Consider the following 26,382-nt stretch of genomic DNA (forward strand, 5'->3'; position numbering starts at 1 on the left):
ATATTATGGTTGGTGGGGATTTTAATTTACCAATGGATCCCATTCTAGATAGGAATTCCGCTTTTCAGTTTCGCCCTCCAAAATCCCATAAACAAATGCTTAACATGTGTTCCATAACTCATCTTCAGGATGTGTGGCGTCTTCACAACCCCACTGGTAGTGATTTTTCCTTCTTTTCTTCACCTCATTCTACCTTTTCTCGTATTGATTATTTATTGGTTCACTCCTCTCTTGTCTCGTCTTCCTCCTCTCCGCTTATTCATCCTATTCTGATTTCTGATCATGCCGCGGTTACTTTTACATTGTTGTCCTTTGCCCCTCAATCAAGAGCTCGCTCCTGGAGATTGAATACAGAAATTTTGCATGATACTGCCCAGATTGATGAGTTCTCTAGTGCAATCGAAACCTTTTTCCTTGAGAATGAAGGCTCAGTTTCTTCCCCAATTGTCCTTTGGGATTCGTTTAAATGTACTTTCCGTGGCCAGGTCATTAAATGTATGTCAAGGAGGAATGCTGCTCTTAAAAAAGAACTTACAGATCTCGCAACTGAAATAAAAAAGCTGGAATCTACCTTTCGACAGTCTAAGGATAAATCTTGCTTACAGTCCATCAAGCAATTAAAATACACATATAACACTATAGTTACCAAAAGAGCCCATATTGGAGTTCAGGCTCAGAAATCTAAAAGGCTGTTGTTCAAAAATCGGGCTGGGAAAATTCTCGCGGCTACATTAAAATTTCAGGATTCTTCCTTCAAGTCTTCTCAAATCTCTTCTATTAACGATCACCTTGGTTCTAAAAAATTTCAGACTGAGGAAATTCTTGAAGTCTTTCGTGATTTCTACAATAATTTATATACCCCTTCTAATCAGGCCTCTTTTGAGCAGTGTCAGGACTTCTTGAAATCTGTCCCGGTGCAGGCGGTATCCGGGGAGGATAGCGATTTTTTAAGTGGTCCGATTACTCCTGAAGAAATCATTGCCGCAATTAAAGCCACTCGTTCTGGCAAAGCTCCAGGGCCTGATGGTTACCCTATTCTGTTTTATAAGACTTTTCTTCCTGTGATTGTTCCCAAGCTTCAATCGGTCTTTGACGCTTTCATTAAGGATGGGTCTGTGTCTGGCACGGCGGCTGATGCTACCATTGTAGTAATTCCAAAAGAGGGAAAGGATCATTCAGATCCAAAAAACTTCCGTCCTATTTCCCTTCTTAACATGGAGGCTAAAATTTTTGCTAAAATCTTAGCCAAGAGATTAGAATCCTTCATTCCTAAACTGGTACATCCCTCTCAAACGGGTTTTGTAAAGGGCCGTCTTGCGCGTGATAATATACGTACCTTTTGCCATATTCTCGGATCAGCTAAACGTTCTCATCTCCCAGCCGCGGCCCTAGCTCTTGATGCGGAAAAAGCCTTTGACAAGGTTTCTTGGCCTTTTCTTCGTGCTGTCTTGTGTGCACATAATCTTGGGGACTCCTTTATTAATATGGTCATGGCTCTTTACTCTCAACCTAGAGCTAACATAAGAGTCAACGGTGCTACGTCGTCCTTTTTTAATCTTCGCCAAGGCACTCGACAAGGGTGTCCTTTATCTCCACTTTTGTTTTTATTGTCCATTGACCCTCTCCTCAGATTGATTGAGTTACACCCAGACATCAAAGGTTTTTCTTTTGGTCCTCATTGTATTAAAACTGCTGCGTATGCGGATGATGTCCTCATTTTTTCAGATGATATTGCCTTGGCTATTCCTGCTATCTCGGATACGATTTCCCTTTTTTCGAAGGTCTCAGGATACACCTTAAATAGGGATAAGACTGAGATGTTCCCCTTAAATGCCTACTGTTTTTCTACGCATATGGGTTCTGCTGGTTTTAAATGGCAGTCTAAACAGTTAAAATACTTGGGTATCTATTTTTGCTCGACCATATATGCTACAATTACTTATAATGAATCCCAGACTATTCTTAAAGTACGTCGTCTTTTGGACACTTGGTCCCCGAAACACATCTCCTGGTGGGGTCGCCTTCAGACCCTTAAAATGATGATTACACCTCTATGCTCCCGGTGAAGCTATCGGATTCCTTCTTTCATGAAATTGATGTTCTAACCTCTAAATTTTTATGGAATGATAAACGGGCTAGAATTTCCTATAAATCCTTGCGGAAGCCTTATGACATGGGAGGTTGCAATCTTCCTGATTGGGAGAAATACCAAACTGCCTTTTTGGCGTCTCAAGGTGCTCTGTGGTTCTCTTCTCCCCCTATTCATATTCCTTCCTGGTTGTTAATAGAACAGGAGTTGGCTTCTCCATTACCGACTGCTTCCTTTTGCACTGCGTCTACCTTGTCCATCCCTTTTTCCCGCTCTATTATTCTGGATACTCTTGCTGCGATTCGGAAGATAGACAAGAAAGTGGCGATTCCACTTCACAAATCTAGATGGTCGTCTATTTGGCGGAATTCTAAAATTAAAATTAATATTGATCCCTCTCTGTTATCTTATTGGGCTGCTAAGGGGGTCTCGCTTGTTAAACATCTTTATGGCTCTAACAATGAGCCACTACCTTTTTCCTCCTTAGCTCAACAATATTCTTTAACTAATTTAGATTTTTATACCTTTCTTAAAATCAAAGTAGCGCTGGCTAAGGTGCGTCTTCATCCTACTTCTCCTACGGTTACTCTCTTTCACATCTGGACTAAATCTGGTCATGTAGCCTCTAAAATCTATACATTTTTATCAACTGTTTCACTGCCTACGCAGACAGTTGCTCAAACAAAATGGTTGCACCATTTTGAGCATGGTCTTACTGACCATATTTCTTCAGACACTTGGCAGTTGATTGGTAAATTTTCTCTTCGCAATAAAATCGCCCCATCGTTAATGCAATCTAAATTTTTCTCTGTCAACCTTCTTCATTGGACTCCTGTTCGCTTACATTCACTCAATCTCAAAGATGATAACCTGTGTTGGAGCTGCGGTTTATTGGCAGGTGACTTTCCGCATATGTTTTTTGAGTGCTCCCTCCTTCAACCCTTTTGGGACCTCATTCACAAACACCTAATGCTCATTTTTAATATTAAGTTCCCACTTTCTTTCCCATTAATTTTATTAGGTCCATTAGCTGCTCCAACCCCTCTACCCTTGGATCCATTGGAATTACAGCTGTTGGATCTCCTATTGACTATTGCAGTGAAAGTAATACTTATGGAATGGAAATCCTTTTCCTCTGTTTCTTATCATACTTGGTGGGCTTGGGTTTCCTTTTTACGAAGTGCTCATACCTCGGTTGATCATGCTCACCTGGCTCCATCTATTGCGAGTGGGGTTTGGACTGCTCTGGATAACTATATGGAGTTGTCGTCCAAGGGGTTGGTTGACCAATATCCCTTCGATGTGTCTGGATGAATGACGTCTTGTTTGTCGTGTTTGTCGGGTTTGTTCGTTGGAAATCCTTCTCTCTTTCTTTCTCCTCCTCCTTATCTGTCTTCTATCTCTTTTTCCACTCTTTCCCTTTTCTGTTTCATTCTTTCTTCCTTCTTCTTTCCTGTCCTCTCTCCCCCTGATTATACCAGCTGATAGTGATACTTTTGGTGGTAGACTCTGCCTAAGATATTAACTTATATTATTAATTAATTTTTCTGTTATTGGCAGACTGCTTCTATATTTCGATATATTTGCTATGACTCATTTTTGATAGTCAGCTTCTGATTGCTACTCATCTGTTATCAATTGTATCACTTTTACTTATAATCTGTATCTTCATTTGCTTCTTTATAACAATAAAATTCTTTTGAAATGAAAAAAAAAAAAGGCGTAGTGCCCACTGTTCAAAATGAGGCAAAGTGGAAAACAGTATGTAATGGTATTAGAAAACCTGCATTAAAATAGTGTAGATGCTCGGAAAAATGAGTTACGCCCTTCGGAAATCATGACTAACAAAAAGCGTGAAACAAATACAGCTCGTTTTACAAATGCACATCAAATGCATTCAAAGTGAAAAGTGCATTAAACAAATAAAACAACTTAAAACATCAAAAGAATGATGAACTCTTCCTCGTTTACACTTACCACCGAGAAGCAGCAAAACCATCAGATCAGAGGCTGTTTTAAGCTCTGCGACCTCCTCTTCTTTGTCGCTGTTCACAGTTTGATGGACAATCTCCAGCAAGCACTCTACCAAGCCAGCGTCAACCAATTGTAGCTTAATGATATCTGTAAGAGACACACACAGGCCAATGGTAATGTCGCAAGATTAGGGCGAGATCTCATACCCGTTCTACAGATTCTTTCTTACTTGTAATCTTTTTATTGAAAAACATTTTCACAGATCAACATAGCTATCAAAACATGAGACTTGTTCAGGCATATTGACATTTATCTCATTGCAGGTAAGAATACAGAGGAATATAGTCAGTGATGAGCAGAAAAATGTGCAGCAATATATTTCACAAACATGACAAAATGGCTACTGGATAGCTGAACAGTTCTGAAAGTTTGGCTAAGGTTTATATTATAAATAAGATAGTCCTTTGTAGCTAGATGTAATGTAGATAAATATAGTGGATTTATTGTCAAGATAATCACATCAGTAAATCACAGGAAGATGGTAAGTCCATGTGATGCCCCACCAGGAGCAGCCTCTGTCCTGCTCAGCCTGCCACCAACTGACACTCCACAGCTCCCCAAGCACCCAACATTCCACGACCTCATCATACTTCCAACATTCTAGACATCTTCATGCACATCAACACTCACACCGGCTGAGCAGTAGATAAGGGAACCATAGAAAAGGGAAATGCAGCAGTAGATTATAACAGTTTACAATTAGAGCAAAATGATATAATCCAAACAGAATGCAAATGGTCGAGAAAGCTAGATGTAGCTAGTGAAATAAAGCCATGGGGGGAGGTGGGTCGGAGGAGACGAGGCCTGTTTCCAGTGAAGAGCAATAAATGGCTTAGCAGCACTTAAAATGTGGCCGTGAGGCGCCAATCTGTGTGTGTCATGGCCTCAAGTTCCTTAGAGCGTATACCCAAGATAATAGTAATGTAGGAGGCAGGTAGGGGAAGGCCCAGCATTCTTTTGATGTGGCCCACAGTTTCTCTCCCAAAAATGGATATATCCGAGTAGGACCACCAAATGTGTTGGAAATCGCCTGGGGCCGCATTACAGCGCCAGCAAAATTCACGTTTTACAGATTTTAATTAGTTTTCCAGAATTAAAGATTAACAGACTCATTGATACTGCTTAATTAATATTGCAAAGGTATGAACCAGCTCACAAGTTGTCCTTCCATCACACTATGGTAGCAAAATGCCACTCACGTTCCACAAATAAAGCCTGATCTCATTAGAAACTATCAATGAGCACATTACTTATGGGGTCACCAGCCTTCCACACAGGGTATAACCGCAGGACCAGACCTCTGTGCAATAAAAGTTATGGCCCAGAGTCTGTATCACCTATATGTGGTCGGTTCCGGCATACCATGATCCCATGTCATTTGGGCAGCTAGAGAAAGTAGTCCATAAGCCATTAACTATTCAGCTAGAACATCATTGGCCCGAATGATTTCTTTAAATGTGATTTCTTCAAGAGACTCATGCAGGTCACAAACACAAGCAATGCCTGCAAAGGGCCCCATTGCAATGTCTCCGATTTGAGCCACCTCTGCACACATAGGCAAACTCAAAATGTGGGCACAAGGTGCCAAGACGTAAGGTACACCTGCTCTTCTTAGGCATCTAGTTCAACAGGGACACGTCACTATGCTTGGCTTGAACAGCCAGCAAACAGTGTTGAGTCCAGCGTAAAAGGACTCATCTGAGAAAGGAATCCACTAACATATGGGCTATAAGTTTAATTTAAGGAATGCAAACTTATGGGCTGGTGCTCCTGACTTATCCTAAACACATATTGGAGCTGTGCACCCTGATAGTACAACCCAAAATCAAGAAAACATGGTCAACCTTTAATCATTTGCAGTTGCAGTTTATCTAACGCAACAGTTCTCCCACCATCATTCCACAACAAGACAGTGAGAAAGTGCTCTGTTCTCTAAAAAAAAAAACAGAGTGAGAATCACCGGGATATTCTAGAAGTGGTAAGAGTGAGATACCACCATCTTGGTCAAGGAAATTCCTCTAATTATAGAGAGTTGGAGCTCATTCCTAAATACAACCAATATGCGCAGGACTACCAAAGATTTAGTTCTGTTCCCTGAGACAAACCATATATTCCATATTTATTTATGTCTGTTGTGCGACTGGTAGTCAGACGGTTCCCTCCTCTGCGTCTATTAAGAATTTCATCTATGACAGCCAGGGCTCTCTGCATCACAAGACTCTTAATTCTAATGTGTGTACCTGCACCAATCCATAAAACATAACCTGATCTTTAATCATGATAATGATGCAGATTCTCCAGAAAATCTTCCACTTTTGAGTAAATAGCACATCCATGTTTTGGTCCTTGCTACCAATGAGAATTGTTGGCCTTAACAACAAACCTATTTATGTGCATGCCTCAGCTATATTACTAAAAAAACATTTCAATGTTTTTCTAGGAATTAACCCATTGTCTGGACACATTCTTCAAAATAAAGTCAAAGATTAGTGACCTACTTGTGGAAGGATTAGGTGCTTCTAGACAACACAGTTGCATCAGCTGCAAATATTGCTTTACAAGAAGAACGAGCTGCTGTCCACACTCAAGGTGCATAGAGAGTGATTGTAAAGTTGAGCAAAAATAAATACTTGTCTACATTTTTATGTTTAATCAATCAGTTTCACTTCCAGGGTCAAACCTCCTCAATGTTATTATTTCTTTAATTACCTCAAATAAAATGTTAACCTTTTAAGTGCGGCCAACAGCCACGCTACCGCCCCAGGGTGTGAGTGTTGGCCAACACTGGGGAGGCACATAAAGCCCTCTCTGGTGCAGAGAGATTCCTTTATTATTTTTTTATTATTTTTTTTACGTGTGCTGCTGGGGAAGATGATCCAGAGTCTTCGTTTTTTTGGTTTGTAATCACGATCAACATGCAGGGAGCCCTGACTCATTACACTAAAGTGTAAGTAAACCGAGCCAATGGACTGGTTTTACTTTTACAGTATCAGTGATCAGGCAGGAGCATATTTCACCCCTCGAGCAAAGAATGGGGTGGGAGAAGTACCATTAGAAAGGGGAAAATCTCTCCTTTCTAATGATATTTTCCTCAGTAGATCCCTGCTTGTGGACCGACACGGGAGAGTGTAGTATTCTCCTATTACTATCTATCTCTTATGATAACTTGCCCTTAGCTGCTCAGCCTGTGTGAGTGTTCTGAGTGGAATGTTTGGTGTGTGGGCTATGTGTGGAATGCTCGGGTGACTGGAGCGGAATGACAGTTGGATGGATGGGGCTGAGCAGCTAGACTTCACCACACCAGTCTTGTCCTGCTTACTACAGAGAGTGATCCCCAAGCAGGGATCCACCCACTAGACACCAGGGATTTTGGTGGATTGGCCCTTTGGGCAAGGGTTTGTGCTTCCCCCCCCCACCCCCATACGTGATCAATATTTCTCCCCCGGGTTGCAATAGGGGGTAATTACCCCGATCCCACTAGGCACCAAGGTCGATGGGGGGAGAGGAGTTGGCCTAACGGCTTGGGTGGTGGGGTGGGAACTGTGTTCGAGTCTCGAAAATGACGCAGAACATCCTGTGATTCTGGGCAAATCACTTAATCTCCCCCGCGCCTAACAAAAATGAATGTGTGTCCTCATGTAACGTAACTTGTGCTATGTAAATAGCTCTGATATCCGATTCGGGTCAAGTTTGCGCTATATAAAACTCTGTAAATAATAAATAATAAATAATAATTATAGGGAGACTGGGTTGCCCATTATGGGTATGGCCATGTCCCCACCCCCTAAAAGTATTGCAACAGTCTTAATGCCCCTCCCCCCCCCCCCCCTTGGAGGGCAGATGGGGGATGATTACCCCTAATACCTTAGCTTGGCCATTCAAGTGTAATATCAGTTTCATAACACTGAAAAGGAAAGCATTCTTAAATGCATCCCCGCAAACACTGAGGTTGAAACCATCACGTATTTGCCTCAAATGATTCTCTGAAGCGAACCAGGTTGGTTGGGTCTAAAGAAAACATGAAGGTGGCGAATGAAATGTTTGAATTAATCTCAACTACTGGCAAGTACTTGGGCTGCATCCCAGTCCATTGTAAGTTGTCCAGTATGCCACTCTAGACAGAGCCCAGCAACATGCTAATCATCCTTGAACCTGCTCCAATAGAAACAGGCCGGATCTTCTCCAGATGTGAACACAACCAACCTCATTCCAGTAAAACAAACAAGCTGAGGTTTTGGGCTATGCTGGACCTGGAGCTGTGTAAGGCCATGAATTTAGAGGGGGATCCAAAACAAAAACCTTGCTTGGTTGTACAAGTCAAATCATGAGCTAAGTCATCAAAAGATTTGGCATTTAAATGACACATCAGACACCATGTAACATTATCATAAAGACTTATTTAAATTAAAAATTGGTTATTTCTTAAACTCTTATGTTTGTTATGCATTTGATTGAATCACTGTATTCTCATCTGTTAAAAGTAACTGTTTTCAACCACAAGTTTTTCCACACCCAGTGCCCTGACAACACAGCTGTTAATGAACCAAGATATGTCAGCTTGTCATATGACTGTTTCTATCTCCAGTATTGTTACTCTATGTGGAGAAACATTGTTGTGTAGTCAGCCATACACATATGAGGTTTTTCCCCCACACATTCTGAACTGATGCGAGGTGCTTTCAGATCCCTCACTCCATCAAAATCGGGCACAGTGAAGTAAAGTGATTTAAGTATAGTCACATGGTGAAGGAAGGATTTGAATCTAGGTTGCCTACTCTGTACCTTTTACACTAAAGGGCATTGCATTGTGGCTATTCCGCCGCAGCGCTAAGGGGGCGGGGGGCCGCGCGGCGCTCACACGCTGGTGACGGAACCGCTCCGTCACCAGCCTCCGTTGAGCTGTGCTCATGACGGAGCGGTTCCGTCATGGCCCCGCCCGCTCAATAGAACGCGCCGAGCAGGCACGAAATAAGCGCCGCGCAGGCGCGTCGGGCGGGCCATGATGGAACCGCTCCGTCAACAGCACAGCGCCACTACGGCTGATGACGGAGCGGTTCCGTCATCAGCATCGAAGAGGTTAATATCTGGGCCAGCCATATTAAATTAAATAAGGAGGTTGCATGTAAAATGTGCTTTACTTATGTTTATCTTAGTTGTCATGATGCTAATTCCACCTGTGATGCACCATTTGGAAAAACATTGAAAGTACTCTTTAAAATATAGAACACACTTAGAAACGGTTGCCTGCAATTGTTATGTTTACCAGTCAAATTAAGGGAAATTAATTTAGGAAAAATCTGTATAGAAGGAGTACTTCATACAGCTTCCAGACTCCACTAAACCCAGCCAGCCCAATTAAGGAAGGTGTTCTAAGTCTTTCCACTCTACAATACTTTACCAATATACAGGTTTATATTAAACAATACCACTCTTACAAACAAACTGAACACCTAACTACGGTGAACTTAAATTGTATTCAGGTTTCAAAGCCCTCACCTAGTGCAAACAAAGCAAAACGCATGAACATATTTATGTGTAGGAAGGCATTATGAATTTAGCAATTTAGAGGTACTTCGCATAATGCAAATATGATATATATCTTTTCATGTTCCAAACACGACGCACATAAGACACAAACATTAATCTGTACACCACTTAAGTTCTCACCATTTTCTGCCAGAGGTGCCAAAACTTCGAAAATCATTTCTTTCTTTTCATGCTCTGCTTGTTTTTTGAATAATTTGACAAGCTCTTCTGCAATATTTGTGGCTGCAAACTGCTCTTTGCTGGATTCTGAGGGCAGAAATAAATGAAAAACATTAGAGGACTGACTTGGAATAGCGCTTAATTTAGCGTTTGAAGGCTTGGTTTGAGGGGGTTATGCATCTTTAAGATCAGAAATCTGCGTGCTCCTCGGAAACAACTTTAAAAGCAACAAAAAGCACAATGTCCCGAACTGCTTTCTATCAACATCTTGTGACGCCCCAGGCAGCCCAACCAGGAGTGAAAGATTCCTACATTCATTTTCACCCCTAAAACAGTGGACATTTCTTCGGAATTTCAATTAGGTAGACAAGCCCTATAAAGAATCATACAACATTCAGGAAACGTTCCATACCCTATCCATTCCTTCCCCTCCATTGTCATTTTCCAGGGACGCAAGGCCCAGCTCACGTACAATATATTTGCAACATGGGCTAAAGCTCCCCTGCTATGAGACTAGTTACCATTTAATATTCCAGTGTACTTTAGGTCCGAATTAGCAGCACTGCGGTCTTTAAGAATTATTGTTCCCAATTCTTCTTTTAAATTCTTTTCATTGGTTATTTTTTGAGAGCTAATCCTTTGGCAGGGCTATATAAAGGAGCAAATCTGAACATTACAACAGCAGCACACCCAACCAAAAGTAAAACAAAGAAATTACAACCAACAGTACATGTGGTCAGTGTACACACCATTCCCAAGTGCAAGTATCGAGATAACCAAGCCCCATTCCCCACCACTCAGTCCCGAACCCAAGGCCCCTTTCAGCACAGGCTTCAAATATTACACTAGTAGTCCACAAACATTGACACATCCAAGCCCCCAGATACACATGGAGGAGTACGTTGTCCCCCGGCCTCTCACAACTCGACCCCGAAGCAGCTCCGCTCTCTAGTATTGTCCAACCCCGGCTTCTGTGTAACAGTATAGTCCATACTTTGTTACTACGAGCCCCGCTAACTACCCCCAGCCACCCCCTGCACATGACCTCCAACAGAGTGGCACAAATTTCTAGGTCATCCTACAACTTATCGTCTTGACACTTGAGTTTCATGTGTGCCTTCTTTGTCAGGGCTCACTCAATGACTTCTTTACACCTTAAGGTAATGGAGAGTCCTTGTGCTCAACCACCCTATGGCCACTCTTTTAGCCAACACTAAGCTAACTGTAGAAATATTAACCACTCTAGGGTCTGTATAAAAACCGAGCAGGTACACCTGAGGTGACCACAATCACCATGGTCGTCACGGCCTGCAGCTGTATGATCAGTTGTCATCCAATATCCTTGCACCCCGACCTATGCCCGTTTTTCCCAATGCTTTAAAATAAAAAGAGTAATCTTCTCGGAGCAGTATTTCTATCCCACCTAATGCTTCTGGCTGTTTAGTGCATCATATTGCTTCCTACAGTATGCCTGTATTACAGTATATGAGGGACTATTTTACATCTTTTGTACTTTGAATCAATTATTCCATTGATGGCAAACTGAAATCATTTCTTGTTTTATTTTCAATTCAACCAGCTTTTTTTTTTTTAAGAAACGTTTTTAGTCCAGACTCAAAAGGAAAGCAAGACCTTTTCTCTTGGCCAATGTTTCTTTTCAAATGCAGGTTATTTCCCACCATGCACTGCACTGGCAAATGATTGCTTACAATACAACCCTGTAGACTCATTATCATGGCCAATACCTTAGTCATCCCTTAAAGAGCCGTGAAATAGAGTCCAAGGCCAACAACGTTTGCATGACTGTTCTAACTCCTCAGGGACCAGCACTGCAGACCAGTCATTACATACCATGACATCAATACCATACAAACATTAAGCAACTTCATTTAAATGCAGTAATGATGCTACCGGGCAAACTTACTGGATGAAGGAAAACTATGGCAAAATAATGTTACCTACAGTCTGGACTTCTTTTGATACCATCTTGGACAATGCATGCGCTGTGGTGAAGTCAGGTAAGTTTAAAGGAGGTACCCTGAATACATTCCGCTGGGTGCCTGCATTTTATGACATCTAAGGGGGACTTCTAATGCCCTGACAGGAGACATAAATTAGGGGCCAGAGGAAGTCAGGCAACGTGGGAGTAAGAAAGATAAAGGAGGCAGTGCTTCATTCTCCATCGTAACTTTTGTCCACTGTGAACTTGGTAAACAAACTCACAAATGTCCTCAGACTTACAGCAGGTTCATCTGCGCTGGTGATTCAGCAGGGTATGACATGGTGAAAATGCTCAAACCCCAGTCTACTGAGTGTTTGCACTCTTGAAAGGTTGACTCTTTAGAGTTCACACTTCCATTTACAATGTCGTCTCTGATTGTAATTGGCTTCTGCGCCAGCACCATGGACTAGCAACATCAGTGGCCATACGAAAAAGGGTTCTTATTAAATGCAGGTTGCTCAGTTCTTCCCCATGTGCCTAATTGTTGGAAGGGAAATCTGCATTTATTTAGCCCCTTCAGTGGAACACAGTCATTGTCTTCCCATTCACCAGTGTACCCTCTGAAGCGGGACCTTAAAAACTGTTACAATAAAACAAATATGCATATAACGGGTTACACAAAGTGTCCCTGTATTGCTAACATTGGTACCCACATTTAACCCCCCCCAACACAGTTAACACATCTGCAGTGTATAGTCCATAGTATGCCCACCACTTCTCCCACATCTTCTGATGCTTCGTAGGGCATCCACCTGGTAGAAAAATTGGTTCCAAATTAGCGGAGCGGTCCATGCTCAGTCTCCCTCAAGGATGAAGCACCCAATGAGTTCCAATACTTTGCAATGTTCCTTTTAGCCATCAATGTAACCAGATTCAGCTGGGATTGGTTCCCCCCTAGCATTTCTAAACACATCCACTAGGCCAAGCAGCGCAACTCTGGGTGATGCCTCTAGTGGGTGGACCAGGACCCTCAACAGGGTCTAGAATACCGACTGCCAATATTACTGGATAATAGGGAACTTCCATTCCATGTGGTAGAAGTTCCCCACCTTTCCATGACATATGGTGCAGTTGGGGTCTGGAAGTTTAATGGCTTTCCAGCAAAGATGAGGTATGTAGTAGATACAATGCAGGTATTTCAGCTCGAAAGTGGACAGTCAGGCTGAAATCGCTAGGATACGGAGCGCCATGCATACCTCCCTCCAGCAGTCGGCCTCCTTCAATGGACCGAGAAATTATTCTTTCAGGGTCTCTAGATTACAAGAGGAATGTTTAACCAGGGCTCAATAAATAATAGACATGCCACCCCGATCACTGGGTCTGTGGGCAGTCAAGCTTCCAGAGGGTTAGACTGTAAGAGTCTGGCCAGCGCCAATCAAAATCCGAAGAGTGTGCCGGAGTTGATGATGACGAAATTTGTCATTTGTGAAGGGAAAACTCTGATTGAAGATCCTGCAAGAATTACAGGTGGTCACCCTCCCAAATGCCGCCCAGGCTTGGTAGTTCGGACTGGACTGTTCCCATGAGGCACAGGGTCAGAGCTGATTTGCATATAGCCAGTGCCTAACCCAGGGTGGTGTGGAGTGCAAAAAAACGATGGATTTAGGCCCAGATCCTTGTACTCGGGTGAATGTATGACATTGTTCTACATTCTGTCCATCAACTGTGTTTTTTGCAATTTTCACCCCGAGTGGGCTGGGGATGCTCAGACGTGAGTCCCAGGCTCTCCACACCACTGGAGTCAAGCTATCCAGGCTGAATGAAGGCTGATAGCCAGAAACCGGTCCTTGGATGCTTGATTCCGGTCTGGGAAAGACATGGCTTGGTAGTTCGGACTGGACTGTTCCCATGAGGCACAGGGTCAGAGCTGATTTGCATATAGCGAGTGCCTAACCCAGGGTGGTGTGGAGTGCAAAAAAACGATGGATTTAGGCCCAGATCCTTGTACTGGGGTGAATGTATGACATTGTTCTACATTCTGTCCATCAACTGTGTTTTTTGCAATTTTCACCCCGAGTGGGCTGGGGATGCTCAGACGTGAGTCCCAGGCTCTCCACACCACTGGAGTCAAGCTATCCAGGCTGAATGAAGGCTGATAGCCAGAAACCGGTCCTTGGATGCATGATTCCGGTCTGGGAAAGACATGGCTTGGTAGTTCGGACTGGACTGTTCCCATGAGGCACAGGGTCAGAGCTGATTTGCATATAGCCAGTGCCTAACCCAGGGTGGTGTGGAGTGCAAAAAAACGATGGATTTAGGCCCAGATCCTTGTACTGGGGTGAATGTATGACATTGTTCTACATTCTGTCCATCAACTGTGTTTTTTGCCCAGGTGTGATAAGCCAATATTGTCCCATTGGTGGAACCCCTCAAGGCCTGCTGTCAGCCATCTGCCCACCCATAGAGGGATCTCCAGAGTCACACGCCTTGTCACCATCCAGTGCATCTCACCGCAGCCCGATAGGCCAGGAAGACCACTACGGTGATTCCTGGGAGGGACCGGGAAACTGGTGTACGATACAACAAACATACCCATAAGGTTATTAAAGGCTAGTACTGCCACCTCCACCAGACATGAGGAATCCGTCCAGCCCCAAAATATCCAGTCATTCACCACAATGTGTGCAGCCCAGTGGTAGAGACAGACGCCGGCCATGGCCAGACCCTGGTTGAAGGTCGGACACCTTTATCAAAGGTAATCCTGGGGTTTGTCAGGCCAAAGAAATCTCCTCATCTGGGAGTTACAGTAGTGAACTAGTTGTTACGAAGAGAGAAGGGAAATTTCTGAAGTACGCAACGGAACTGCAGTAGGACCATCATTTCATACAGGACCACCTGCCCCTATTCGATGAGCGGGAGTGTAATCCATCTGTCTAGATTCACTAGGACCCTACGTGTGAGGTGGTGAAGGTTAAGCTTCCATGCGAGGTCAGGCTCCCATGTCATATGGATATCCAGTAACAGAAGCTCAGGTGCTGTTTCGGTAGGGCAGGTGTCCGCTCTCGTCGTCTCTGTCTCCCCAGAGAGGGACCAGGAGTATTAAGGTCAGTTCACCTGCAGTTCCGATGCTCCAGTGTAGCTGTCGAGGATAAACATGAGGAGGGGCTTATCTCCGTTGGTTGAGCCATAAATAAGAGGACTGTGTCGCAGCAACAAATGAAGGAAGGAATGCTGAGTTAATCAAACATTCACCCCAGTCAAGAGATCTGGGCTAAATTAATTGTTCTTCTGCTCACTATGCCGCACCAGTTTGGACCTAGCCATATGCAAATCAATCTTGACCCTGTTCCTCATGGGAACAGTCCAGCCCTAACTGCCAAGCCAGGTACTCCCTGGACCGGAAACGAGCAACCTGGGACCGATTTCGGGGTAACATCCCTCATCAGCTAGGCTAGCTTGAATCCAGTGGCACAGTGAGCAAGGGACCCACGTCTGGGCATACCCTGCCAACTTAGGGCGAAGAGTACTGCAGCAACAAATGATCGACAGAATGCTGAGTTAATCAAACATTCACCCCCAGTCAAGAGATACAGATTAAATTCATCGTTCTTTTGCTCACTATGCCACCCCAGTTTGGACCCAGCCATATGCAACTCAGTCTTGATCCTGTTCCTCATGGGAACAGCCAGCCCTGCTTGTTCTTAGTACTTCTAGGCGTATTGAGCACACTGAAAGGACAATTGACACGGGCATCCGTGAACGAATGTTGGTTGTGGGGCACGCGATTTTTAAAAGTTTATAAATGTGCACTGTGGCGGCCCAGTGAAAGTGATCGCGATCAAAGGATGGAAAAAAAGTGAAAGATGTGGTCATCCCTGCCACACAATTCCATGGCACCGAACATGTTACACTACTTTATTTAAAATTATATATATTATTGATGAACATATGTAACACTACTCATGTGGAATAAAAAAATCAGGCAGTCATGTATATCAAATGTTTGGAAAAAGTCTTCAGTCTTGCAGGTTTTGTTTATTTATTTAAAGTGATCTTTAATAAAGCACATGCCACAAACAGAACTGTCTCCAGGTTCAACAATAGTTGTTGCACCTAGCACAACTGCCCTCCTGTTACCAGCTTGAGAATGACGACGCGAAGTAGAGGAACTTGGACGTGTGACCTTTTAGGTGACACAAATGCGTTTGCAGCGGCGACTCGAACCCCCTGAGCAGCGTTCCAAATGCACAGGATTATATAGGCTTGTTTCCTCCCTGAATGTTCTCTACATTCGAATGTCAAGGAAGCACACGCTGATAAAAACAATTCTATTCTTTATATAGTGTTTAGAAAAGCTTTCCTGGAAGTTCAACCAAGTGATTTTCGTCTTGTGCCGCGCGCGTGAAGAGGCTCAGTATGGTTTAATAAACAATCACAAGGGCCACAGAGTACTGCTCACATCAATAGTGCACATTCAGTTTACAAGAGTGTACTTTATCCAAGCAGCCATGGAAACAGGTGTGAACAACTGAGTCGAACACCAGGGCGCAGCGGAACTAATCTTTCCAATAAATAGCCTACTGCAGACCGGGCTCTGGGATGCACGGGCGTTTAACTGCTAAGTCAGGGCACACGAAGGGCAGATAAACAAGCATTTGCGGCTGCAAAATGAAATTTAAAAAAAACGCGAGTGTGATGTGCGTGGTGTGCACGCGCGTCTCCGCAAGTGCTACCTTGCCGGCGATCAGCTTGATAGAACGCGCATGCGCGCGCTCTTTTGCGAGTTCTAGCAAGCTGATCGCCGGCAAAGTAGCATTTCCCAGAGCCCTAATAAATGTCTCGGCCGAGACCAGCGCAAGCGCTGGATCAGGCCGAGACCTAAAAAAATGGCCATAATACCACACATACAGGCAACTATTTCGTGATGGCTCGACCTTAATGTCTTCAAATCAGAAGGCGTTACATATAGAGTACTACAAGTCGTATTGCAACAGCTCCCAACCGCGGAGCAGCAAACATAAAAGGTAAATAACCAACCCCCTCCCATCTCCCTCCCCCCTCCCCTACCATGGTGGCGGCACACAGAAAACAGTTTCTTCAATTTGCTTAGATAGGTGGCACTTCACATCTGAAAGAGGTGCAGGGCTCTGACGGAGAAAGGGCAGACAGCGGACGTTAGACCCCCGGAAAGAAAGGTGACCAGGGGGCCCCATTTAAATTCAAAGTTCTTGAAATTGTCCCTGAAGATGTCAGACATTCGTTCAAAACTAAGCAATTTCCATAACCTAGAATGCCAGAGGGAGATTGCCGGAGCTTCCTTCCTTTTCCAGGTGGCCGCCAATGTAATCTTCGCAGCCCCTATGCAGAGACACATGATAGTTTTATCAGCCAGTGTCTGGTGTTCCAAGGAAGGGTCACGGAGTCCCAGAAGAACCCCTGCCATAGTAGGTGGGATAGGGTATCCTAGCATATTTTTAATGTGTGTGAGTATTTATTCCCAGAAAGGCCGAATATGCGGACAGTCCCAACAGATATGTTGGAAGTTCCCCAAGAGCCCACAACCACTCCAACATCTATCGGACATGTTGGGGAAGATCTGTCTAAGCTTGGAGGGATGGAGGTACCAGTCCATCATGGTCTTAAGGTGGGCTTCCCGGAGGTCTAAGGAGTGGTTGAACTTCATGATATCAGACCGTAGATGGGTCCATTCATTGTCCGAGATGCCCTGCTGCAGCATTCCCTCCCACATGGACATATAGCGTGGTCGCGGGAAGAGAGTAGTGGTAAGGAGAAACTTATATATAAAGGAAATCACACCTTTCATAGAGATGGCCTTAGTGAGAAAAGATTCAAATTTTATGAGGGGACAAGTGGCCGCCTCCCTGACTTGTGGCGTGACAGCCCAGTGTAGTAATTGGTTGTAACGATATCTTTCTGTGTTCTCTAGGCCATAGTCCATTTTGCAGTCGTCAAAAGTGAGGGGATCAAAATTACGGAAAAGGTGTGTCAGGGCTAAACATCCTCCCTCCCTCCAAGCATCAAATGGACCCGCCTGTAAACCTGGGGGGAATGCAGGATTGAAATGGAGTGGTGTGAAGGGAGAGGGAAAAGAGGTCCACCTCTCGTCACCTGCCACTGAATCTCATGCCTTAAGGGTAGCACGTGTAGGAGTGCTGATGTAGGTGTTCCTAGGTCTGTCCTGCTTAGGGCATCAGACCAGGTCCCTTATAGTCCGTCCTGTCACACTACGGTCCATATGTAACCAGTGTTTGTCGGATTCTCTCTTCGACCATTCGGTCAAGACTCTTAATTGAGCAGCTTTATAATATAGATGGATATCTGGGAGTCTGACCCCACCCTCCGTTCGGGAGCGACGAAGTAGTGAAAAAGAGAAGCGAGCACGTCCCCCCTGCCAGATGATGTGCAAGAACGCGCCGAAAGAAGTCCCTCTCCAATTCTATGGGCAAAGCTTGAAATAAGTAAAGGAGCTTAGGGAGAAGTATCACCTTTACGGCGAGGATTCAACCTAACCAGGCCAGAAAGAGGGGCTTCCATCTAGTGGGCTCTACTTGGATACGCGCGAGCATGGAGGGGACGTTAGCGGCATAGAGTCCTTCTGATCTTGGTGTGAGCTGGACACCCAAGTATTGTATAGAGGAAGTGGTCCATTGGAGGGACGTGAGAGGTTGGAGCTTGCGGAGTTCGACAGAGCTACATAGCCTGTTTGAAGAGATTTTCAGGAGCCATTTAAGAGCCCATTTGGGATCGTATGTTGTCCGTCCTTCCCCCAACAAGTGCTCTAACACAATCCTGTCCTGACGAAGACCCCAACGCGAGGAACCAATCACCCTCCATATCCCAGGGGTCGAAACGTAGACCATCTACCGCATACCTACAAGCTCATAGGATGAGAATAACCTATTCAAACATATATCTATGAGCTATGTATATACGGGAACAATTGACCTGTAATAGGCTGGAAAGGTCTTCTTGTACATAATAGTTAGTGTCCATGTCACTATACCTTTACCCTGTCCCTCACTCACCAATTCACTACCATTACCCAATCTCCCCATCTTATTTCTTGTCACATTAAGAGCACTGTAAATATCATATGCACTACGAATGTTTTCAGGCTATTTTCATTTCGAACTATTAATGCTTTGATTTACAATTGCATGTAATGGCTTATTTATGGAAATTAAATTTCCTTTCTCTTGAACCAAATCAAAGGTTTTTGTGGTGAATTGTTTTTATGTCTGCCTAAACACATATAAATTAGAAAGGAACTACCACGACCATTACTTTAATGTACCGTACCACTGACCCAGGCCGGGTAGTTTTATGGGTTTACCCCGTTAAAACTCAACATTGAAATAAGTAAAGGAGCTTAGGGAGAAGTGTCATCTTTACGGCGTGGATTCGACCTAACCAGGCAAGAAAGAGGGTCTTCCACCTAGTGCGCTCTACTTGGATATGCACGAGCATGGAGGGGAAGTTAGCGGCATAGAGTCCTTCTACTCTTGGTGTGAGCTGGACACCAAAGTATTGTATAGAGGAAGTGGACAATTGGAGGGGCGTGAGAAGTTAGAGCCTGCAGAGTTCTGCCTGAGGGAGTGTGAGGTTGAGGATGTATGACTTGCCTACATTTATTTTAAAGCCCGCTACTGCTTCAAACCGTTCTAGCTCCGACTGTAAGGATGGAAGGGACGTGGCTGGGTCCGCAAGTGATAATAGGACATCCTCACGAAAAGTGAGATTTTGTGTTGTTCCCCCGTGAAAGGTATCCCCTGGATTGCAGGACTTGCTCTAATTGCCGCCGCTAAGGGCGCGATACTAAGGGCGAAGAGATGGGGTGAAAGGGGGCACCCCTGTCTGGTGCCCCTAGAGTGGAATAAGGAGGACAAGTGCGCACCATTGACCACAACTTTAGAGTGGGGTTGAAGATAATTAGCCCGAATCATAGTGAGGAATTCAGGTGCAAACCCGAAGGCCGTGAGGGTATGGAAAAGGAATGTCCAGTCCACCCTGTCCACCTTTTCCGCGTCCAACCCCACTAAGACAACGGGGATCTGACGTCTGTTGGCCTTCTCGATTAAATGTATAATTTGGCTGTGTTATCGTGTGTTTGGCGACCCTTAATAAATCCCGATTGGTCTGAATGTATGAGATCAGGGATGAGATCATTCAGCCGCTTAGCTAAAATGGAGGAGTATAGTTTCGCATCAAGATTGAGCAAAGCAATAGGCCTGTAGGAGGCGCTAACTTTGGGGTCCTTCCCTGGTTTGGGTATGACAGTGATCACATCTTCCGACATAGAACCGGTGGTCGAGCTCTCCTCCGTCATCTTACTAAAGAGCCGCATAAATTGCGGGGTGATATCGGGAGCGAAAGTTTTGTAAAATAGGGAGGTATATCCGTCCGGTCCTGGGGCTTTATGAGGCTTGAGAGCTTTAATAGCAGTGGTGACGTCTTCGGAGGTGATGGGGGCGGAAAGTAAATCGTTCCACTCTGTGGAGACCTGCGGGAGATGGATGGTTTGGAGATAATCCCGTTGGGCGTCAGGGTCTAAGTGGTCCCCGGGGTAGAGGGTTTTGTAAAAGGAGCCGAAGATCTCTGGTTTTTCCTCGTCTCTATGGTTGAGGTCCCCATGGGGTCCCTGGATACCGCCTATGTATTTCCTTTCTCGTTTGTCCTTGAGCGGTCTAGCAAGGTGTTTGCCAATCTTGTTGCCCTGAGAGTAGGATCGTTGACGTAGTTTAAGTAGTGTAAATTCCGCCCTGTTGTTGTATATAGCTCGGAGTTTACTTCTAAGCGCTGTCAGATTGCGAAGGGTTTGTCTTGTGTGGTTCAGTTTATTGGCTTGTTCAGTGGAGGTCAGTTCTGCCTCCAGTATTTCTCTTTCTTTGGTGCGTTGCGAATTTGATGCAGAATTAAGGGAAATGCATTTCCCTCGAAAGAACGCTTTAAGCGTGTCTCAGGTGGTAAATACCGATGTGTCCTCCGGCTTGTTAATTTAAAAAAATTCAGTGATGGTTTCCCTTAGTTCAGTGCAGGATATCTTATCTCGCGTAAGCGCGGTCGGGAAGTACCACCTGGGAGAAGCAGAGGCGTTTACGCTCCAGGACCTAGAGATTACAAGGAGACTGTGATCTGATACTGAGAGAGGGAATATTTTGGCCTCTTGTAGGGTGCCCATTGGCGACTGGCTGATAAAAAAAATTTAATTGAGACGTGAATATGTACGATGAACATGTGAGTAGAATGTGTAGTCTCGGGAGTGGGGATAGAGGGTACACCATGTATCTAAAAGTCCCTTGTCGTGAAGTTGTTGTCGTGAGTCAGGGGAGAAGGAGTTCATTTCTGAACATTGCGGTGTGTGCTATCCAAGTCTTTCTGTCAAGTTAAGTTGAAATCACCCACGAGTACCTCCACAAAATCTAATAGTTTCCCCAAAAGAGTGTGCAAGAAGACCATCTGGCCAGTGTAAAGACCATCTGGCCAGTGTTAGGGGCATATACCGCTACGAAAGTGCAAAGTTTCCCCATTAAACAGCCCTTGACCATAATCCAGCAGCCATCTTTGTCGTGCTGTATGTCCAATGGTTGGAATTTTGTGTAAGAATGAAATAAGAGTGCCACCCCTCTATGTTTCGTTTGTGCTGAGGATCTATAACTTAGTGGGTAGTGTTTGTGTCGGAGACGTGTATCCTCAGTCCTAGCTAGGTGTGTTTCCTGTAGGCTACTACATCTAGGTGGTGGTCAATGATATACTTCCATACCTTTTGGCGTTTTTGAGGGGAGTTAAGGTCTTTAACGTTCCAAGTTCCAATGGTGATTGTCATGGTGTCAGGAGAAAAAAACAACATCTCATTGAAGACCCCCACCCAACTAGTCATGACCCGTGCCATCACGTGTCGCCAAATGCTAGTACACCACCATCTATCGTAGTCGAAAAGTACTTTCTGATCATTAAACCTACCCATACAAAATGTTAAAAAGCCGCCACCTTGACCCACCCACTCCCCCCTTCAAACCCCAGAAGAAAGAAAGAAACTAAGTCCGAACAACAAATACAATCCAAAAATCATTACCAGATCACTGCTAGGGGCCATAACACCTCCCAGGGATACAGGGAGACGGCAGGTCAGAGGGCCCCGTCCGAGCCCATCTCATATCAGTTCAAGGAGAATTTACGAAGAAATGTCTTTGAGGAGCTGATATGTTGTCGCTGAGACAAGCCGCCAGCTGATATGAGTAAGGTCTGTTCTCCTGCGCCAGAACTAACACAATGGCGTTCCCTGAGTAAGAAGAAATAGTCAGCATGCACATATGGAGCATATAACAAAGCAAACCTGACATCAACAAAGGAGAAGCTCACTGTTCTCAGTCGCAATGGCGAAGCAGGGTGCAGCATAACCTGAACGGCAGATAATGTCATAAGTCCAGAGAGGGTAGGGCAGCCATTAGAAGCGGGACACCGCCACCCTCCCCCACTGACCCCCAAGCAGCGCCCAATTCAGCAGCAGGTGGTTGTGGTATTGTTGGATTCAGTTCAATCGAAGAACATAAATAGTATAGTTCTATGATGCACTCGCCAAGGGTTTATTTGCGGCCTCTGCGCGAGCCCGCAGACTACGCAGACGCGTTCGACGTACCTTTGTAAAGTTCGCTAGCCTTGTCCTGCGCGGAGTCATTCTCTTCTGTGGATAGCCCCAAAAGATCCAAATCTTCTTGTAGGTCAGAGATATGGCGCTGTTTAGTGTGAAATTTAAAACGGAGTCCAAACCGATAAGTCCATCGATATCTGATTTTATCATCTCGTAGTTTGGTAGTGATTGGTCTGAACAATTGTCTCCATGCGAGAGTGGCCGGTGCTAGGTCCTGGTACATTGAACATGTGTGGTTTTGAAATTAAATGGATCCTTTCGACCTAGCCGCTACGAGAACTGCCTCTTTGACTTTGAAGGAGTGGAATTTCGCTAGGATGTCCAAGGGCCTCCTCTTCTCGCCAGTTTGCAAACTTCCCACTTAATGGACCCTTTCAAGTTTTATTTTGAGGGATTGGGGACTCAGGATTTCTGCAAATAGCCCCTCCCGAAAGGCCCCCAGATCAGGCCCCTCTGCGCCCTCCACTAGGTACTTAATGCGTACGTTCTCCCTCCAGGCCCTATTCTTAAGGTCCTTGGTCTTGAGTTGTGATTGATGTAGCTGGTCACAGAGAGATCGTACAGCATCTGGAAGTTCCACGGTAAATTTTTCTTGGTCTTGGTGATGCGCCTCCAAATCTAGCACTCGAGTGCCTACAGAGTCCACATCTTGTTGGAGGGAAGTCAGCCTTTTAGTCAGGTCTGTCCTCATTCCATGGATGATTTGATGTCCTGGCCAATATCTTTACACAGCTCCATCTTAAAGTCTTTGAACATGGCCAAGAGATCCGCCTTCGTGAGAGCCATAGTGGCTGCTTCGTCGTCTGTGCAGCACCGGGCGCTTATCTGAGGCGGTGAAGAAGTCGGAGACCTTGGTGATTGTTCTGTTCGTCCCTTTCTTGGGCGGCATGCGGACTGGCCCTAGGTGGCCACCCGCCGCAATGTTGAAGGCGGACAAGGATTCCATGTACCAATGTGTGGGCTTAGGAAGCCGAGGTGTAGCAGGGGTGCAAGCTGCTGCGGGTCCAGAAATGTGGGCACCCCCACCGACGGCACTAGAGTTCCAGATTACCAGACAAGCTGGGCAGTTGCGAAGTAGGTGATGGTGAGTAGGGGGTGACGTCCCCAGAAAAGGTGGAGGGGAGCAACTTGCCAGACATAGTGCCTCGAGATGTATGTGGCGCAGAATAGCCAGGTTCCAGGAGCTTTGTTCAGGGAGCGAAAGTAACCAGCCAGATGAGGGCAGTCACCATTGTCAACCTCTCTAGATCCCTGTGAATGTAGGTAGAATCAGGCAGAGGCCCCTGCGAGGAGAGGAAAGGGCACCATTTTACGGCCATCAGTGAGCACAAAGGTCGCACAGCAAGCGGCAGAGAGGGGCGCGATGTGTGGAGATATCTGCCTCTGGGCCAGATGGGTGCCGCAAGATAGTGACCCCTCTGAGCAGTACTTGGCAGTAGGTGGGCACGGGCTATGAATCCGGTTAAGGAGTTGGCGGCGCCGATATCTCTAATGAGCCGCCATTTTGGGGTCAGGCGGGCCGCAGCATAGAGCAGCATGAAATGTGCCGTGGGAGAGGTCAGTGAGGGTGCTCCGGCAGTCGTGATGGGTCTGAGCCTCACCTCTGGCGGTGATAGAGAGAATGAAGGTAAGGGCCCCCAAGCAACATCTCCCGTGGGCACCAGCAGAGTTCGTCAGTCAGGTCAGCCTGGCAGCCGCCATTTCGCCGCACGATCTCTTCAAGGTCAAACCAGGATCGATCCCGTGGGTTATAAAGCAGGTGAGGGCACTTCACCGGTACGCTACATCTTCCGCTTCGTTTAGGAGCAGAGCTCAGCCCCCAGAACTCCGGAAGACCGCTAATAACAGCTACAGAACAGCGCGCGGACCAGGAGCTGAGATGGGTTACGTTCACTCGGCCATCTTGCCCGGCCACGCCCCCGCTCTGAGAATTTTAAGCCTGGTTGTCCTACTAAGTGCAGCTTTCATATAAGGCTGGATCTCCGTTCCTTCATAAGCTTTTGCAATTGGGGCGGCATAGCTGCTTACCTGCACAGAGTCTAGGTCAGCCTTTCTTGAGAGACACAGGGTTTATTTAGGGTGCTTTTTATGCCTGAACAAGAGAATGTGTGACAGCTAAAGTAGCCATGTTAACATTTTATTATTTGTATTAGGTGCGGAGACCAAGGGTTATCTGACTTGGAGTAGATCTCCTGAAGGCCTTCTTTAAGCTATCAGGTTTAGCTTGCTGTACGGAGTGGTAATAGTTAAGAAAGCATGCCAAGCAGAACTCCAGGTGGAGTAGTGGGCGGTGGGTGTATTTTGGAAGCTGGAAAAGTCTTCTGTAGGTGATGCATTGAAATCTATCCAGTAAAGAAGAACATTTCCCGGTGTAGGCTTTATGACCATACAATAGAGTTGATATTAACTTGGCACGTGTAACTGAGTAATAGCATTAGCTGATGGTGAACAGAGCTGAGAATTTAATTTGGATAAGGCTAATGTGACTCCTGCAGACTTTCCTAACTGTAAGCTAGGCTTGCAAGTGTCAGTAAACCATATGCCTAAGTAGTTGAAGTAGTAGTAGGTTGATTGCGAGATGGTTAGGTGCCCTAACCTCCAGCGTAGATTCGATTTGCTCTTGTATCTCCTTAAAGTCATTACCTATGTTTTATCGGCATTCGCCACCAGTTGTCTTCATTATAACCGTTTAGTGCGGCCAGGGTCATACATTGGCAATGCAAGCCTTGGACAAAATTGAAGGCACCAACCCATTGATGCTCAGTGCGTCTTTCTTTAGAACTTGACTGCCAGACTCAGTACTAAGAGAGCAGAAGCTCAGTCTGCCACTCTCCTTCCTCCTCCATCCCCTAGTCCTTCCTATTGGGCTTGTAGGGCCTTGCCCCCAACACCTGTATTGGACTGCCACATAGAAAATCTGGAATTGGCAGGTGCTCTGAAGAATCACATTTGAAGTCACCTCAGCCGCTGTTAGATTCATCAGCAGGTTTTGATTGCTCAGTTTCTTTTTTTAATTAAATCTTTTTGTTTTCGTTTTTTTCCAATGTATACAACATAAAAAGTAAGTCAAAACTTCTGTCCAGCAGTGGAGCACTTTAGTTTAACAGGAATAGGCAATTCAAAAATTTGAATACTTCAGTGTACCCATCGGGTATACATATGAATCCGTAGGTGAGAAGTCAGTGGTACAGGGTCTCTACAAATGACCAGGTGTAGATATTTATCAACCATTTGACGTTCCTTCTTCCTCCTCACCCAAACTGAGATCCATTTCTGGTGTCTGACCCAGTCCACAATAGTTCAACCAAGCATATCTTGTGACATTTGAAGGGGTACCCTCTGGCTTCGTACATCACCCTTTTGGTCTCCTTATATAGCTCCATTCCACGTAACGAGTCACGTTTTGTTGTTTGCCCAGTTTGAGTCATCCTGTGGTGATAACCACTAGAGGGTAAAGAGCAGACAAGCTGACAATAATGAACAGGTACCGCTCTCCGCATCAAGATCTAGTGATCTGGGTTAGTTTTAGGGACCAAAGTTTGACGATGCGATGGAGCCCAGGGCGGAAATCACTTTTTGCAAGTCACTGCTCAGTTGTTAATTGACCTGCATGTTTAATGAGGACTTGGGATCGATTGATAAATATCCAGCATCATGAGCCCTAGACAAGAGAACCACACAGCCTAGATTCACTGTTCGCAGCTGAAATAAAGCCAAGCACCACCAGTGCTCCTGTTCGAGTAGCAAGGTAAGAAAGTATAACAATGGGGATCCATTCAACAGTAACGTAAGTCAAGGGTGAAATGAAGTGATCTGCTACTATATAACAGGATAGGATTTTTTGTGAAACTATGTGTTACTTGGACTGATACAAAAAAATTGTTGATAGTAAATTCTGCATCCTGAGTCACTAATTCAGAAGTTGTGGAATTTTAATCATAG

At 45.0% G+C, this 26,382-nt stretch overlaps 1 protein-coding gene across 3 annotated transcripts in view; it reads right to left on the bottom strand.

Moving 5' to 3' along the window:
* The window catches only part of RAP1GDS1 (Rap1 GTPase-GDP dissociation stimulator 1), a 748,947-nt gene that overhangs the window by 122,891 nt on the left and 599,674 nt on the right, over window positions 1-26,382 (bottom strand). For all 3 annotated transcript variants that reach the window (XM_078676213.1, XM_078676214.1, XM_078676215.1), the window contains 2 exons: window positions 9,791-9,916; window positions 4,067-4,210 (listed from right to left, as the gene is read on the bottom strand). In XM_078676213.1, coding sequence (XP_078532339.1) covers window positions 4,067-4,210; window positions 9,791-9,916 — 270 coding nt within the window. The remainder of the gene's footprint in view (window positions 1-4,066; window positions 4,211-9,790; window positions 9,917-26,382) is intronic.

The sequence above is a fragment of the Lissotriton helveticus genome, chromosome 2_1 (genome assembly GCF_964261635.1).
Source record: "Lissotriton helveticus chromosome 2_1, aLisHel1.1, whole genome shotgun sequence".
Taxonomy (NCBI): Eukaryota; Metazoa; Chordata; class Amphibia; order Caudata; family Salamandridae; genus Lissotriton; species Lissotriton helveticus.